This window comes from Molothrus ater, chromosome 18 (genome assembly GCF_012460135.2).
Source record: "Molothrus ater isolate BHLD 08-10-18 breed brown headed cowbird chromosome 18, BPBGC_Mater_1.1, whole genome shotgun sequence".
Lineage (NCBI taxonomy): Eukaryota > Metazoa > Chordata > Aves > Passeriformes > Icteridae > Molothrus > Molothrus ater.
Window position 1 is genome coordinate 8,018,438 of NC_050495.2, and position 13,682 is coordinate 8,032,119.

The window sequence follows — 13,682 nt, forward strand, 5'->3', positions numbered from 1 at the left end:
GTAGAGAGAGATCTGGTTTGTATTAGGGCAAACCCACAGAAACGTAGTTACAACAGTTACATGGCAATACAAAAATAAAGAAAATTGGCATTGCCACTGTGTAAGGTTGTGTAGCTTTGCTAGGTGAATAGTCATTAAAACACAGAGATACTTCATTTATTATTTTACAGTCACATCCTGCAGTGTTGTAACCTGCAGGAAAAATTGTTTATTACTCCATTCTTTCTTCCTTCAGTCACTGAGCACCTCCTGGCAGCCGAAGCAGGAGCGCCCCTGTCACTGTGTGTACACCTTGGTGATGTCGATGCACTTCCCCTCGGGCGGATCGTAGCCAGGAAGGGGAGGGGTGTAACTGGGTCCCTCCCTCTCGAAGGGGAAGAGCCCCTCGTCCCTCAGGATTGCTGCCTGGTACAGCTCCTCGGATTCCAGCTGCAGCTCCCGCAGTGCCTCCTGCTGAGATTCTACAAGGGCTTTAATTGCTTTCTTTTCTGCCTCATCTTGTTTCTGCTTAAACAAACACCACTTCTTCAAAAGTAAAACTCTTCTTTCAGACTCTTCAGGAGAAAGAGCAGGAAGACTTCGCACCCTGATGAAAAGAAGGGTAACACTGTAACAGAGAAACAGCCTGACTCCAAAGACCAGACTAAGAAAAACAAAATGCCAAAACCAAAAATCTCACTGCCAGGCAAAAACCCCCCACCAAACCCAGAGAATACATTGAATTCACTAGTAATTTAGTCAGTCTGTGAGGTCTTTCAGTCTGTGAGGTCTTCCAGTCACTCTAACAGGAAATGCACTGTTTTTCATTATTTTTAGCAAGAACAAATAGTATTTCATTTGCACATTTTTGTCCTGATGGAGGTGAGCAAGGTTTTGTACCAAGGCTAGCACTATGTTGCAGTTGTGCAGAAGGAGAAATTCAGTGTGAGTGCACGTGCAGGTGAAAGGCAGACCTACTGACCTATTGCTCTCTGTGTACTTGAGTGGGGTTATAAAATCCTCAATTGGAATCAGTTCTGGGGCAGCTTTTTCCAACTTTTTAAGCTTTTTCTTCATACGCTCCTTCTGTGCTTGCTCTTTCTTCACATCCACTTTCTTTTTCTTCTTTGGTTGTGCTCTACAAGGGAAATAGTTAATGAAAAGATATTTTGTCCTTTCATTCAACACCAGCAACGTTCACTTTCTTTACCATTGTTTAATTTGTCCCTGACACAAGTTCCAGCCTTCAGCTTTATTCAAGTAATGTAATTTCCAGTGACATTTCTGCTGAGATTTTCTGCAGAGAGAACTGTAACTGCCTGGGAAAAGCAATTTTGTGCTGAATATGAGAATGACCTGAGGAAGTTCCACAAAAAATTGAATTAGAATTGTTTTAACTGGCTCTGAGTGCACCATAGCAGGTTTATCATACAAGTGACTTGTGCTGGAAAGGACCTTAAATCTCATGTGATTCTAACCCCCTGCCATGGGCAGGGAAACCTTTCACTAGACCAGGTTTCTCCAAGCCCCATCCAACCTGTCCTTGAACAAATAATCCTCTTATTTCACATTAAAGAAGACTTCAAGTAGTTTTATACATGCTTCTGAAATTTCTGCATTTGGAGCCAAGTTCAGGCTGTAGATGTTACTTCTCCATGCAGATCTGAGATATCATTGCACACTCCACAAACACAAATTGACCCTGATTCCTGCCTGGTAGATTGAACAAACAACATATATGGTGTGAAACAGTCCCTCTCCTAAGAGCGACCTGGGTATTTTAAATCAAGCTGCATCAAAACAAAACACAGACACTGAAATGTGGCACAGAAATACACATGGGCTGCCTCTGCCTTCACAGCCAAGCATTTCTGGTTCAGCCAGGCTTTCACTGGTATTGCCCAGCAGGGAATTCTGGAGCACTGCATAAATCCCAACATTTCCAGCTGTGATTGTGCTACCCACAAGCACAAAGTGGTAACTGTATCACCTCTGAACTCTCCACAAGAGGCCAACAGTTCCCAACTGCTCTGGCATATAGAGACTTAAACATGTACAGTTAAAGGTTAAATGTAGACTTGGGAAAATTTGTGTTCCCCCAGTGGATGAGAACACTTCTGTGTGACTCCAAGAAAGCTGCACTCACCTCACAGGGAGGGATGTCCTGAAGCCCAGCAATGAGCTCTGCCAGTGACTCCCTCGGAGCAGGACCCTCTGGGGCAGCCAGGAGCTGCAGGAGGAAAAGCAACATAAGGAATGAGGAGGAACTGACTCTGGTCATTGATTCTGCACAAGAACTGTTTGTTATTCACATTTTACAGTGACGAGATTTAAACCATCTCTGGCCACTTCATTCATGGCAGGACACAACGTTTGCCTAGAGATAAACTCTTGAGCTGGCAACTGATCCCAAATACGGACAGGTCGGTGTGAGCCCCCCAGGGTACCGAGGGGTGACAGAGGTACAGTTTTTGGATAGGTTAGAGCAGTTTTAGTTTTAAGCTCTGACAATGACCCCTCTGAGGAGCTGGTATGGGAGAGGTCAGACCACCACCGCTCAGACTAGGAGGGGGATGCCGACTGTCGTATCTCGGCGGTTGTCACGGGAGGACGAACCGGCCCAGGTGCCAAGGCACCGACTTCTCCAAGTGCGGGGGCCCAGCGCGGGCCCAGCCCCAGGAATAGGCGGGAGCGGGCTGAGCAGGCACTGCGGCTAAGGGCCGCTTCCCGGGCTCCCTTCCCGCGGTCCTGGGGCAGGGCGGTCGCAGGCCCGGTCCCAGAGCGCGGTCCCAGCCCTACCTGAGCTGGGCCCCGCGGAGCCCCCGCGCCGCCGCCGCCGCCGCCGCCCACATGGCTCCGCGTGCGCCGCGCCCCCCGTCGGCCGCGCTCCGACCCCGCGTTCCCCGTTCCGGAGCACAAACGTTCCGGGGGGCGCCCTACGCGGAGCTCCCACCCCGCCCGCACTGTCTCGCTCCGCCCGGCAGGGGGCGCCCGTGCGCGCTGCAGGGCGGGCGGCGCCTGGCGGGGGAACGGCGGGGTCGGGGGCGCTGTTTCCCGCCGGGCCGGTTAGGCCGTTGCCAGGCGCCGAGTTCCGGCGGTGCCGGATCGCCGGCGGCGCCGGGCGGGGGATGCGGCGGGGCGGCGGCGGCACCGGGACATGGAGCGGCGCTGAGGCGGCTCGGGCCGGCCGGGGGCGCGGGCACTGCGGCGCCGGGCGCGGGCCCATGGTGGCCGGCCGCCGCTGAGCGCCGCGGCCGCGGAGGCAGCCCGGGCGGAGCCGCCCTGGGGTCCCGAGGGCGGAGGCCGGCGGGGGCCCCGGGCGGGGAACAATGAAGCTGCTGAAGCCGACCTGGGTCAACCACAATGGTGAGGGCCGGCCGGGCAGCAGGTGCCGCGGGCCGGCCGGGCAGCAGGTGCCGCGGGCCGGCCGGGCAGGTGCGGCGGGGGAACGGGCGGGCGGCACACGCGGGGGGCGCGGGGCGGGCGGAGCCTCGGGCCGCTGCCGGGCGCTCCCCGGGCGGCCGCGGGTGCCGGAGCTCCGCCGGCCCGGGAGCGGCCGCTGCGGGCGGGGGCAGCGGCAGCAACAAGTCCGTGCCGGCGGACGGGAGCGGGAGCGGAGCCCGGGCTCTGCAGCCGGGCCGGTTCCCGAGGGCGGCATGGGGACAGCTCGTCCCCGGGAGGGGGCTGGAGGGGACCCGGCCCGCCCGGCACGGCGAGTGCGCTGGGGACAGGCGGGCACCGCCGCGCCCGGGCTCTGCGGGGACGGCTGCAGGTTCTGAGGGAACGCTGAGCTGATTCCGCCGGCCGGGCACGGCCCGGGGCCGCTCCGTGCTGGTGGAAGTGCGGGGAGAGTTTGAATGGAGTTCAGCCCGTGCAGGGGTCGAGGTCCCCTCGGGATGAGTGTTCAGGTAGGATGAGTCGGTATCCAGTGTACTGCACTGACCACCCGGCTCTCACATTGCTGACACTAGTACAGGATTAAAAATCCTCCAATGCACTGAGCTGTGCTATCGTTCTCCACGGAGGGAAAAGTTTCTTCCAGCAGTTCTTTCAAAACAACTCCCTGAATTTATGTAATGTCCTGTCTGCCAGTCCTCTGGTGATGTTGAAGTGAAGTGTGAGCTAAAACAGCTCAGAGTGAGGTGTCGATATTGACAGAAGGCTTTGTACTTTCCTTGTGTGGCAAATGCAGGACAGCACCAGAGTTTATGTCATATTTACACGGCTTAGGATGAATTTCCAGTGACAAGAAACCTAACACAAAGAGCTCACTTCTGTTTATGCAAGTTTTACCCTCAGATTCATGGGTACAGCTTCATTTCAACTGCAGATTTTATACTCTGTCATTGTATACATGTCATTGGCTGGGCTCATGTAGCTGATTGATATCTAGAGTAAAACTAAGACCAGGTTATTCAAGCTGGAAAAGTGTGCTTTGAGTTAAACCCCCAGGTAGAACTTTACAGCTGCCTTTCTGCAAGGGTTGTGTTCTTTTTGTTCATGCTGCAAATGTTGATAACAATTTAAGCCTCGAGTTGCCATTTGTGTGCATCTTTACTTGGCCCTCTCGAGGGACTCTACAGGCAGCAGATGGACTCAACCTTGTAACCAAAGGTTATACAGAACTGAAAAAAATGTGGAAGTGCCTTATTTGAGATGTTTTTTACATTTCTCCTTGATTACTCTAAACAAATATACCATTTACATCTTAATCTCTCTAACTTCTTTCCTTAGTTTTGTACCTTTTGCTATGGGTATGTATTTGAAATCTGTAGCAATTTAGAAAACATCCAACTATTGCAGAGCACAGGCTTCAGCCAAGCAAGGCTTCATTTACAGAGCCCTGTGATGATGGATAATGCGCTACACAGGGCCTTGATGGTCCTGAATTTTACTCCCATTTCTGCCACTGACCTTTTGGGATGAGTTTGGCCAAGGCACTCCATCATCATTCACCACCTGCAAAACAGACATTTGCCAGCAGTTCCATTTGTGAGGTGCTCTGAGGGCTGCAGAGGTGTGCAGGGCTGCGTGACAGTCACACATTGCTGTCCTTGGGGCAGGGAGGGCAGGATGAAAACCGGTGAGTTTAGTCAGCCTCTTGTAACGAGCCTGGGTTCCGGATCCTCCAGGCATTGCTGCCTGCCAGGAGTCTCCATCACTCCTCATGGGCCTTCCTCTGGGCTCTGAAACCTCTCCAGAATTCACACTCTGTGCTGGAGACTCTGTGATAATTCCTATTCCTTTGATTTCTGCACAGGCACATGGGGCTGTGCCTCACTGTTCTCGTTTGTGACTCCTGACAGCAGGGCTGCCTCTTCCACACTCCAGATCCAGCTGCTGTAGTTCAGCCTCTTCCCACTCAGTTTTGGGAGTTTTGTTTTACTGAATGGACTAGAATGATGCTTCCAGGCATACATTCTCCAGGAGATAATAGGCACTAGAAGTGAGTGTTGTAGCCAGGAAATCCAGCACACCTGGGAATTATGTGCTGCACAGGCCAGATGCTGCATGCTTACAGTAAAAGCACTTCAGCACATTTTGGCTCTACAGGTTTTTGCCTTGGAGTTCTTCATGTCACTTTTTCTGAGTGCTTATTGGAATTATTGCTTGCTCAGATGCATTTTCCATGAGCTTTTCACACACTTAATGTGGATTTGTTAGATTTTGCATGAAATTCTCATTATTGTTGTGTTCTTCTCTTCCATGTGTCTTTGACTTAGAGCAAGGAAGAATATTCAGAAGTGCAGTCTAATTTTGGGGGTGAGAGCAGATGAATGTAGGATACAAGTGCTGGGATTGGCTTCTCTTTCCCAGTATTGCATTCAGTACCTCTGTACACATGCATCGTGCATCCAGCAGCTGCCTGTACATACTCAGCACTCAGGGTTTGAGAGCTCAGGTGCTTAAAGACAACTCAGGCAGTCAAACACTGATCCCTGTGGGAAAGGAGGTCCCTTGCTGTTCCAAGAAACCCTTGCAAGCCCCAAGGTGCTGCTCATGTATAACAGCTTGTGGAAACTGGAGCCTGCTGTTGTTTAAATATAGGCATGGAGTTTATCTCTCCAAGCTGTAATGGTGGAATGTAAATATTTGAATTGATTTGTGAGTCACATTGAATTTTATGTATTAGATGGGCTAGAAGCAAATTGAATAGAAATTAATTCATTTTGAGGTAGAAATTCACCTAGGACTCTTCTTATATTTAATTGATTATTGTATAAAGTTAAGGAACAAACAAAAATGATGCAATGTTTAAAATTGCTTTTATTCTTCACTGGTGTATTTTTTTTTAAGATGGAACCTTCTCCTTGGGTTTCAATTATCTTACTTAGATCTTTTTGTTCCAAGCTTGTTTCATTATCAGTATTTCTTTAACTGCAAAATGCATATTTGGGTTCTTTAAACAAATAAGCCCACAGGACATCTGGTATATCATAAGGTGCTCTGTTTTTAATGAACCTGATTTGCCTCCTCCTGCAAATGTGATTCTGGGAGCTTCAATAATTTAAGCTTATCTTTTTTTAGAAATTATTGCAAGAGGTCAGAATGTCTTAAAACACACTGTGTTAGATTTTAGTGTTGCTGCTTAAATATCACATTTTGTTTTGGTGCATCATTGCTGTTGGGAAACTCAGCACATCTCCAATTAGGAGCATGGGAAAGCTTCAGGCACTTTGAAGCAGGGCCCTTGTGCCTTTTGGCTTGTTTCAGCAGGAACTAACAACATAATCTGATAAAGACATGGACCCAGGGAAGAAGGTGATTGCTATCAAATAATGACTTCTTCTTCATTATTTTGAGAAATTGAAGGAAGTGAAGAAAAACCCAGTATCTGTGCTCAATTTGTAAACCACAAGTAGCATGGAACAATTCTTACAGCTTTAACCTGTTAGAGTAATCCAGCACTGTAGATGGCATTCTCTTGATAGTGGTACCCTGGAGGAAAGAGCACCCTGGCAATGCTCTCTGTACTGTGACCACTTCATCTGTTCTTTGCTTTTTTATTTTTTTTTAATTAGTAATTGGACTTTGGGCACTGAGCAGATCACTGTGTATCATTAGTTATCTGTGGAATAAGATCCCTTCCTGGATCACAGTTGAGCTGTGTAGGAAACTTTGTTGTCCAGGGCTTCATTTATTACTGCTGCCTTTCCTGGGTGCAAAGTCCATACCCTCTTTAAACTTCATATATAAAATAATGCCCTGTGGTCTGACAGCTTTCACTGAGTTCTGTATTTTTAGGATTATAACAATTTATGAAAAGCTACTCAGTGCTTATTTGATTGAACCCCAAATTTATGCTAGGAAAAACCTAAAAATAAAATGTTATCCTGCTATGTAAATATATGGATGGTTTGTGTTTGAACACGTGGTCATCAATGCGAGTTTCCATTCATGTAATAAAATAGAGGAGAACTGAAAGTGGCTTGGAGTGACCAGAATGATCAGAGCTCTTTGTACAAGGAGCAGAGGAGTAGAGCAGGACTCTTTGGGCAAGCAGTGGGGTCATTGGGCTGGGGACATGATGGACACAGTTGTGAGTGGCAGAAAAGGGATCAGTGTTGAGTGATTTTCATTCACTGCCCTTCTGTACAAGAATTAATTGTGTTAAAGTGACAAATAGCTGGCACAGATCCATGGAGTAGGAGGTTCCTCACAGAGTCCATGGCTGAGCAGTGGATCTCTGTGTAGGGGTTGTTGAATTATGGATCTGAGAAATGGCTCATTGGATTTATAGAAGAAAGTCCATTGAGGGCCCCTGATTCAAGAAGGCAGATCTGTAATTTCTTTGCAGTTGGAAGATTATCTTAGGAAGAAGCATTGTGTGCTCACCATTGCACAGATCCTTAGGGACTTCTCTCGTGCTGGCTTCTGAACACAGAGTGCTGGGCTTGGTGGACATTTTCCCTGGTGGGGCTAATTTAAAGCATTTATGGAGAATTTGTAGCTAAGTTACCTCTGGCTCTCTAAGCAAAGTAATTTGCTGGGTTTCTTCAACCCCATTTGTGGATCTGTGAAAAATCTTTGCCCAGGAGAAGGGAGAGAGCTGATGTTACTGCTCCTGTAGAGTTGTGCTCTTAAGGCAGGAATTGGAGAGGCTGTGGTAGTTTTAGACATATAGTAAAGGAAAGGAAAATTATATCATGTCAGTAATTTTTGCAAAGCAATGAGTGCAATGACAATTTTTTGGAATGTGTAGCGTATCTGAATATGCCTGAATAGTAGTGGTGGTGGCTAGGTTGCTGTTCTTTCTGATTTGCTGGGAAAGTTTTCTTTTGGTGCAAATGATACAGAGGCAAAATGAGCCAGGTTATTAAAATTCAAAGGTCTTTGATGGCTGGCTTCCTACTCTCCCCTACACATCTAATGGCAAATACCAGAGTAGATGAGCTCTTCTTGCCCAAGATTTGATGCAAATTGAAAATGTCACCTCTTCCTCCTCTAAGGTCTCCAGAGTGGCCTTTTCAGTAAGTTTCAGTGGGCTCAACTATTTCAAATGATGCACTGGTTTAATATAAGGGAAATCCCACATTTTGGAAAAGGTAAAAGAATATTTGTTTCTTTTTTGTGCTTCTCTAAATATTCAGCTTAGTCCTGAATGTTGCATTTGAGTTAATAGAATAAAAGCAAGAATCAGGCATAACAAGCTGAAGAAAAACCACAGCTCATGTATGTCTCAGCTCATGTGTGCTATGTGGTCTGAAGGACTTGGAAGGAATGTAAGTTGAGTGCCATCTTTCTGTGCTTAAGGTTTTTGCTTGGCTGCCTGTGAAAATTTTAAGGGAAGTCACATGTCAGAGCTGCAGTATATCCAAATAATAAATCCAAATAAAACAAACCTTAAAACAAGTCAACATAAAGGATACAAAAGTAAAAATGAAGCCAAATGTGTATCCCTCAAAAAGTAAGAAAAAGTGGGTATTTGGATTTTATTAGGAGTTTAGTGTCAAGGTTTCAGTTCCTACAGTTGCACATAAAAGTTGCTGTACAATAAGATCTCCAGGTTTTATCATTTATGTCTTAACATCTCATGAAGATACTGCACAAGATTGACCCTCATGGGAAATTTATCAAGTAATCTTGGTGTGTGGGTACTGATACTTTTGGCTGTTTGGGAGATTGCCTTATTTTGCAGTGGCATATATGTGATCTTGCTTGCAGAGGCTTTCCAGTTTGAACGGGTTGGAAGTGCTGCCAGAAATTCTTTGGATGTAGAAATCACATGTGTGTTCTTTCACATAATCCTTAGTGGCAGCTCTTTGAGCATCACTGGAAGACAGGAAGCTGCTGCTCCCCTCTTCCTTTTCCTCTGCAAAGGTTAAAACAACTGTGAACATAAAGAGAGTGAATATGAGCCAGTGGTTGGAGCAGAACAGGTTGGAAGTGAGGCCTTTCTGGTTTCTAAAGCTGTTCCCCAGCTATGTTTTTACAGAGTTTACATTCTAGTAAAATTATTAGCTTTCTTCTAATGAAGCATGTGGAGAATTGAAGGATTTAAGAGTAATACTATTGTTGTTAGTCCTCCTCTTTCTATATGGAAGCCATAAAATCAAAACTGGTCTTTGGGTAGAAGAGTTTCATTAAGCGAATTGAAATTTGAGACAGGTAATGGTGTGACCAACAGATGCAGCCTGAGATTGGGAAGGATTTTAAAAAAACAAAAACAGAAACCAAAAGAAGACTTGCTTCAGGTCATCAGCTAATAAACTGTAGAAACCTGGAAGAAATTCCATTCTCAAATACAGTTTTGCTTTGTTGGCACTTGCTTTGTGGTATTACTTTGCTTTGAGGTATTTGGCAAATCCTGCTGGATTAAGTGTCCCTGGTTATCTCTGGTTTTTGTGGCATGATAACTTCCAAATAGGCTTTTAATAGGCTGCCATTTCTGTCAGCAAGCTTCTCTCTGCTCTCGGAGTCAGCTGGAATTCCTACAACTCCAGCCTTTAGAAGAAGAAAGTTACTTGCCAACCAGAAGAGTTATGGTGGTTCTGGTGTTACTGCATTCTCTTGAATGTAAAACAATTCAGTCTTTGCTGTTTGTTCTCTAATTCCAGGAAAGCCAATATTTTCAGTGGACATTCACCCAGATGGGACCAAGTTTGCAACAGGAGGACAAGGTAAGTCTGTGTACTGGTAGAAGGCAGAATCTTGGGTAATAATAATAATAAATAATTATAATAATCTTGTGCCTTCACAGCACTTGAATTGGTTTGACCCTTTTAAAAAGACATCACTTTTATCTCTAAGAACAGATAATTATGTTAGCTATGAAAATGTATTGGGAAGTGCTGCTGCTCCTGCAGAAGGCAGGGTTACATGTTCTGATATCCTCATCCCGTTGGATGTCATTGAGATAGTAGCTGCTATCAGTGATTGAGTCGTGGCCATATGGGCCAAATTTCTTTTTAATTTGAAGAGGAACTGGATGTGCAGTTGAGCTTTTTCAGTGGCTAAATAGTAGAGCTATTGAAACAGAAAAATCCAATTATATAAATAGAATAGCTTAAGAAATATATGCAAAAATATTATTTGGTTCACAATAGTGAGTAATTTTATATTGGCTACAATAATTGCAATTTAGTATTTGAATATGTATCTTTTCTCTTTTAGAATACAATTTTATTACAAGTAGTTGTCCTTACAGTTGGTATCAGTCATGTACAGTATGATTTTTGTACGAGGCTGTATAAATTTATTTTTAATAGCTCCAGGAAAAATAAAGCACTTCTGATTTGGTCTAATTATATCAAAGTGACATCTGTATTCAGATGTTTCCAAAGTCCCCACTGCAGCAATGCCTACATTTTCACATCTGTTCTGGAACTGAGATTGATTTGAAAACTTTTTTGGATGTATTTAGAAAGGGGAGCTTTTTGGTCTCTTACAGGTCAGGATTCTGGCAAAGTTGTGATCTGGAATATGGCTCCTGTCCTGAAAGAGGAAGATGAAAAGAATGAAAATATCCCCAAGATGCTTTGTCAGATGGACAATCACTTAGGTAACAAAATTGGTTGGGTTTTTTCATTGCTGACTATTGGTAATTTGCCAAAGCCTAAGACTTACATGTCTGTAATTGCAAAAATAATGCCTGTCCAGTGGTGAAGAATCAATAAAACAGAAGCAGAGTGGTCTTATACTTTGGCTGTATACTTTTCAAGATATTCAGCAGAAAATGCTGTTAAAATGTGAGGGAATGTGCAGAAGACTATAGATACCTTTGGAAATCTCCCTATAAGCTTTTTTCAGCTGTGGCCATAAAGTATTTGATAATGCACATTCTGAGAAACTGTAGAGCTCTGAAGGAAAGTATAGGAGAAGAAGTGTAAAAGATACATCATAGGAAGTATTTTGGTTATAGTTATAAATTATTACACTTATTACATTATAAATAATTGCATTTGGAATTAGTAAGGTCACCTGACAAGTTGTCCCTTCTTTTCTTCAAAATATACCTCTCCTTGTTTGCCCTCTTAATCCCACTTTATTTACTAGAATAAGTTTCCTTCATTAGAGGAATATTAATCTTTCTTCCTTCAAGCCTCTTTTGGTGAAGCTTTTTTAGATAAGGAATAGAGTTTTTAAAGTAAGAAATTCCTCAACTGCTACTGAAAGATAAGTACCAATTCATTTATCTAAAGCAGACAGAGCAACTGCTTTGAGTGGGAAAAGCCCACTTAAATCCTAAATGTCTCCTGACAACTTTTGCTTATTTGTAATATAAATCCTGTCTGCAGTCCAGAACCACTTACTCACATATTTCATCTTGCAAACTTTCTTTTCTCCCTTTCAGCTTGTGTGAACTGTGTGCGATGGTCGAACAATGGCGTTTACTTGGCCTCGGGGGGAGATGACAAGCTGATTATGGTGTGGAAACGAGCTGCGTAAGCATCCTTCTTCCTTCAGCTCTGTATTTCATTTCAAGGAGGTTTCTCTGTGACATCTCAGTGCTCCCTCCCTGTGCTGCCCTTTGCTAAGCTCAGTGCTCCACCTGCTGTGGAAGGAGCTGAAAGCTGGGGCACCACAGTGGTGCTGGGGATGTGACTGCTGTCCTTAGGGCTGGAGGGTGTCTGCCTGGCCAGTCTCTCTCCTCTGGAGGAGCTGAGACATTTTCTTCTCTCCTTGAAGAAAACTTCCTGCTGAGATTTGAAGAGTCACCTTAAATGTTACCATTTTATGCTATCTACAGAAATTCTACGTTTTATTGAAGCTAATTTTTTAATAAAATTTCTCTCTATATATACTCTCTCTATAATAATTACTCTCTCTAAAAAAATGCACTTTTCCCCCTTCTGTATAGTAGGAATAACTAAATACAAGTGTATACTAAATTGTAGGAATAACTAAATACAAGTGTACTGTGCAGCTGATTTTCTTTTAAAAAAGTGAAGAGCTTGTGGTGGTTCTTTTTATAATTGTTTCTATTTTAAATAGGTACATTGGACCTAGCACTGTGTTTGGTTCTAGTAGCAAACTTACTAATGTTGAGCAATGGAGATGTGTGTCGATTCTCAGAAGCCATTCAGGGGGTAAGTTTCAAGGTGTTGAATGAACATAATTTGCATGTATTTGGAAAAAAATTGCTTTTTAGCATCACATTTTCTTGTTTGAAATATGTATTTGGTGGCAAGTCAGTAATTCATTTTAAGAGCAACAATGAAAATTTAAAATATAACTTTTTTATGAAATGCAATTTTCATACAAGTAACTTCTGGCAAGTATGGTATGTAGGAGAAAAATTAACAACTGAGAAACTTACATTTTGCTATTTTCTAGCTTAAAAATGAATCTGAATAAAGGAAGCTAAATTGTGTCTTTAATTAATGTTCACACTAGCAGTGAATAATCTGATTGGCAAAAGACCATGTTTTTGTAAACCAAAGAATAGAAATGTTTTTTTAGAAGAAAAATATCTACAATGCAAAATTTGAATAAATAAATAATTTCAAATGCATTTTGCATCTGCTGACATGAGCTGTGATTAAAATCAAGATGGAAATCACTTTGATCACTCCACGTGGAGCAAAGTGAGTGCATTGTAATAGCTTCTGTTATTTCTTCATTCAAAACAAGACTAAGTTCTTTGTGCAGGCATTAGTACTTCCTACAATCACTAAACATTGCATTCTTTCCCTTTTGTTTTTTTGTTTTTTCTTGACCCCTACTGAACACTGGAAGTTGGGGAGATTCACTCCCAGTGAGTGTTGCTTTCTTACCTTCCACTTTAGTGAGGTGATAATCATTTCTCAGTGATAGCAAAATATTGCTACTGAGAACACAAGTTCTTTGTGCAAAGACTTTTTGATTTTCTGATTACCATCAATCTCTGAAATGGAAACTTCCTTTTCCCAAACAGATGTGATGGATGTAGCATGGTCTCCACATGATGCCTGGCTGGCATCCTGTAGTGTTGATAACACTGTTGTCATCTGGAACGCTGTCAAATTCCCAGGTGAGACCTCTAAAATGTGCCAGCATGTAAAGCTTTGTGACTAAGTTTTCCCTCCTTGGGTGTATTTCACTGACTCTTCAGGTCTCTAGGAGGCATTGGTTGTCTGTCTTTTGGGGTGACACACCTGCAGTCTGGCAGGTCAGTCCTTCTTCCAGGTTTGGATGGCAATGAGCAGGGGATTCCACCCTGCTGCAGACAACAGCTGCATTCAGGTGTGCTGCTAATTTTACATGAAAGTCATGATTGCCTG

At 44.1% G+C, this 13,682-nt stretch overlaps 2 protein-coding genes across 4 annotated transcripts in view; one reads left to right on the top strand and one right to left on the bottom strand.

The window, feature by feature from the left end:
* Window position 1: 1 nt before the first annotated feature.
* MRPL40 (mitochondrial ribosomal protein L40) lies at window positions 2-2,845 on the bottom strand. The gene is made up of 4 exons (XM_036393262.2): window positions 2,779-2,845; window positions 2,126-2,209; window positions 962-1,117; window positions 2-586 (listed from the first exon to the last, which is right to left on the bottom strand). The coding sequence occupies exons 1-4, from the start codon at window positions 2,829-2,831 to the stop codon at window positions 277-279; spliced, it is 603 nt and encodes a 200-aa protein (XP_036249155.1). The 5' UTR covers window positions 2,832-2,845; the 3' UTR covers window positions 2-276.
* A 366-nt stretch (window positions 2,846-3,211) lies between these two features.
* The window catches only part of LOC118693080 (protein HIRA), a 31,950-nt gene continuing 21,479 nt past the window's right edge, over window positions 3,212-13,682 (top strand). The window contains exons 1-6 of one of the 3 annotated variants that reach the window (XM_054516791.1): window positions 3,212-3,414; window positions 10,038-10,100; window positions 10,871-10,981; window positions 11,774-11,864; window positions 12,415-12,509; window positions 13,337-13,432. In XM_054516791.1, coding sequence (XP_054372766.1) covers window positions 3,309-3,414; window positions 10,038-10,100; window positions 10,871-10,981; window positions 11,774-11,864; window positions 12,415-12,509; window positions 13,337-13,432 — 562 coding nt within the window. In that variant the 5' untranslated portion in view covers window positions 3,212-3,308. The remainder of the gene's footprint in view (window positions 3,415-10,037; window positions 10,101-10,870; window positions 10,982-11,773; window positions 11,865-12,414; window positions 12,510-13,336; window positions 13,433-13,682) is intronic. The other 2 variants (XM_054516792.1, XM_036393402.2) reach the window with 2 other exon arrangements.

Bases quoted from the DNA above. Each gene is read 5' to 3' on its own strand.
- MRPL40 (XM_036393262.2), bottom strand. From the start codon at position 2,831: ATGTGGGCGGCGGCGGCGGCGGCGGCGCGGGGGCTCCGCGGGGCCCAG. The intron at 1,118-2,125 runs GTGAGTGCAGCT...TTTCCCTTGTAG, and splicing joins AGGACATCCCTCCCTGTGAG to AGCACAACCAAAGAAGAAAA. The intron at 587-961 runs GTCAGTAGGTCT...TCTTTTCATCAG, and splicing joins AAGTACACAGAGAGCAATAG to GGTGCGAAGTCTTCCTGCTC.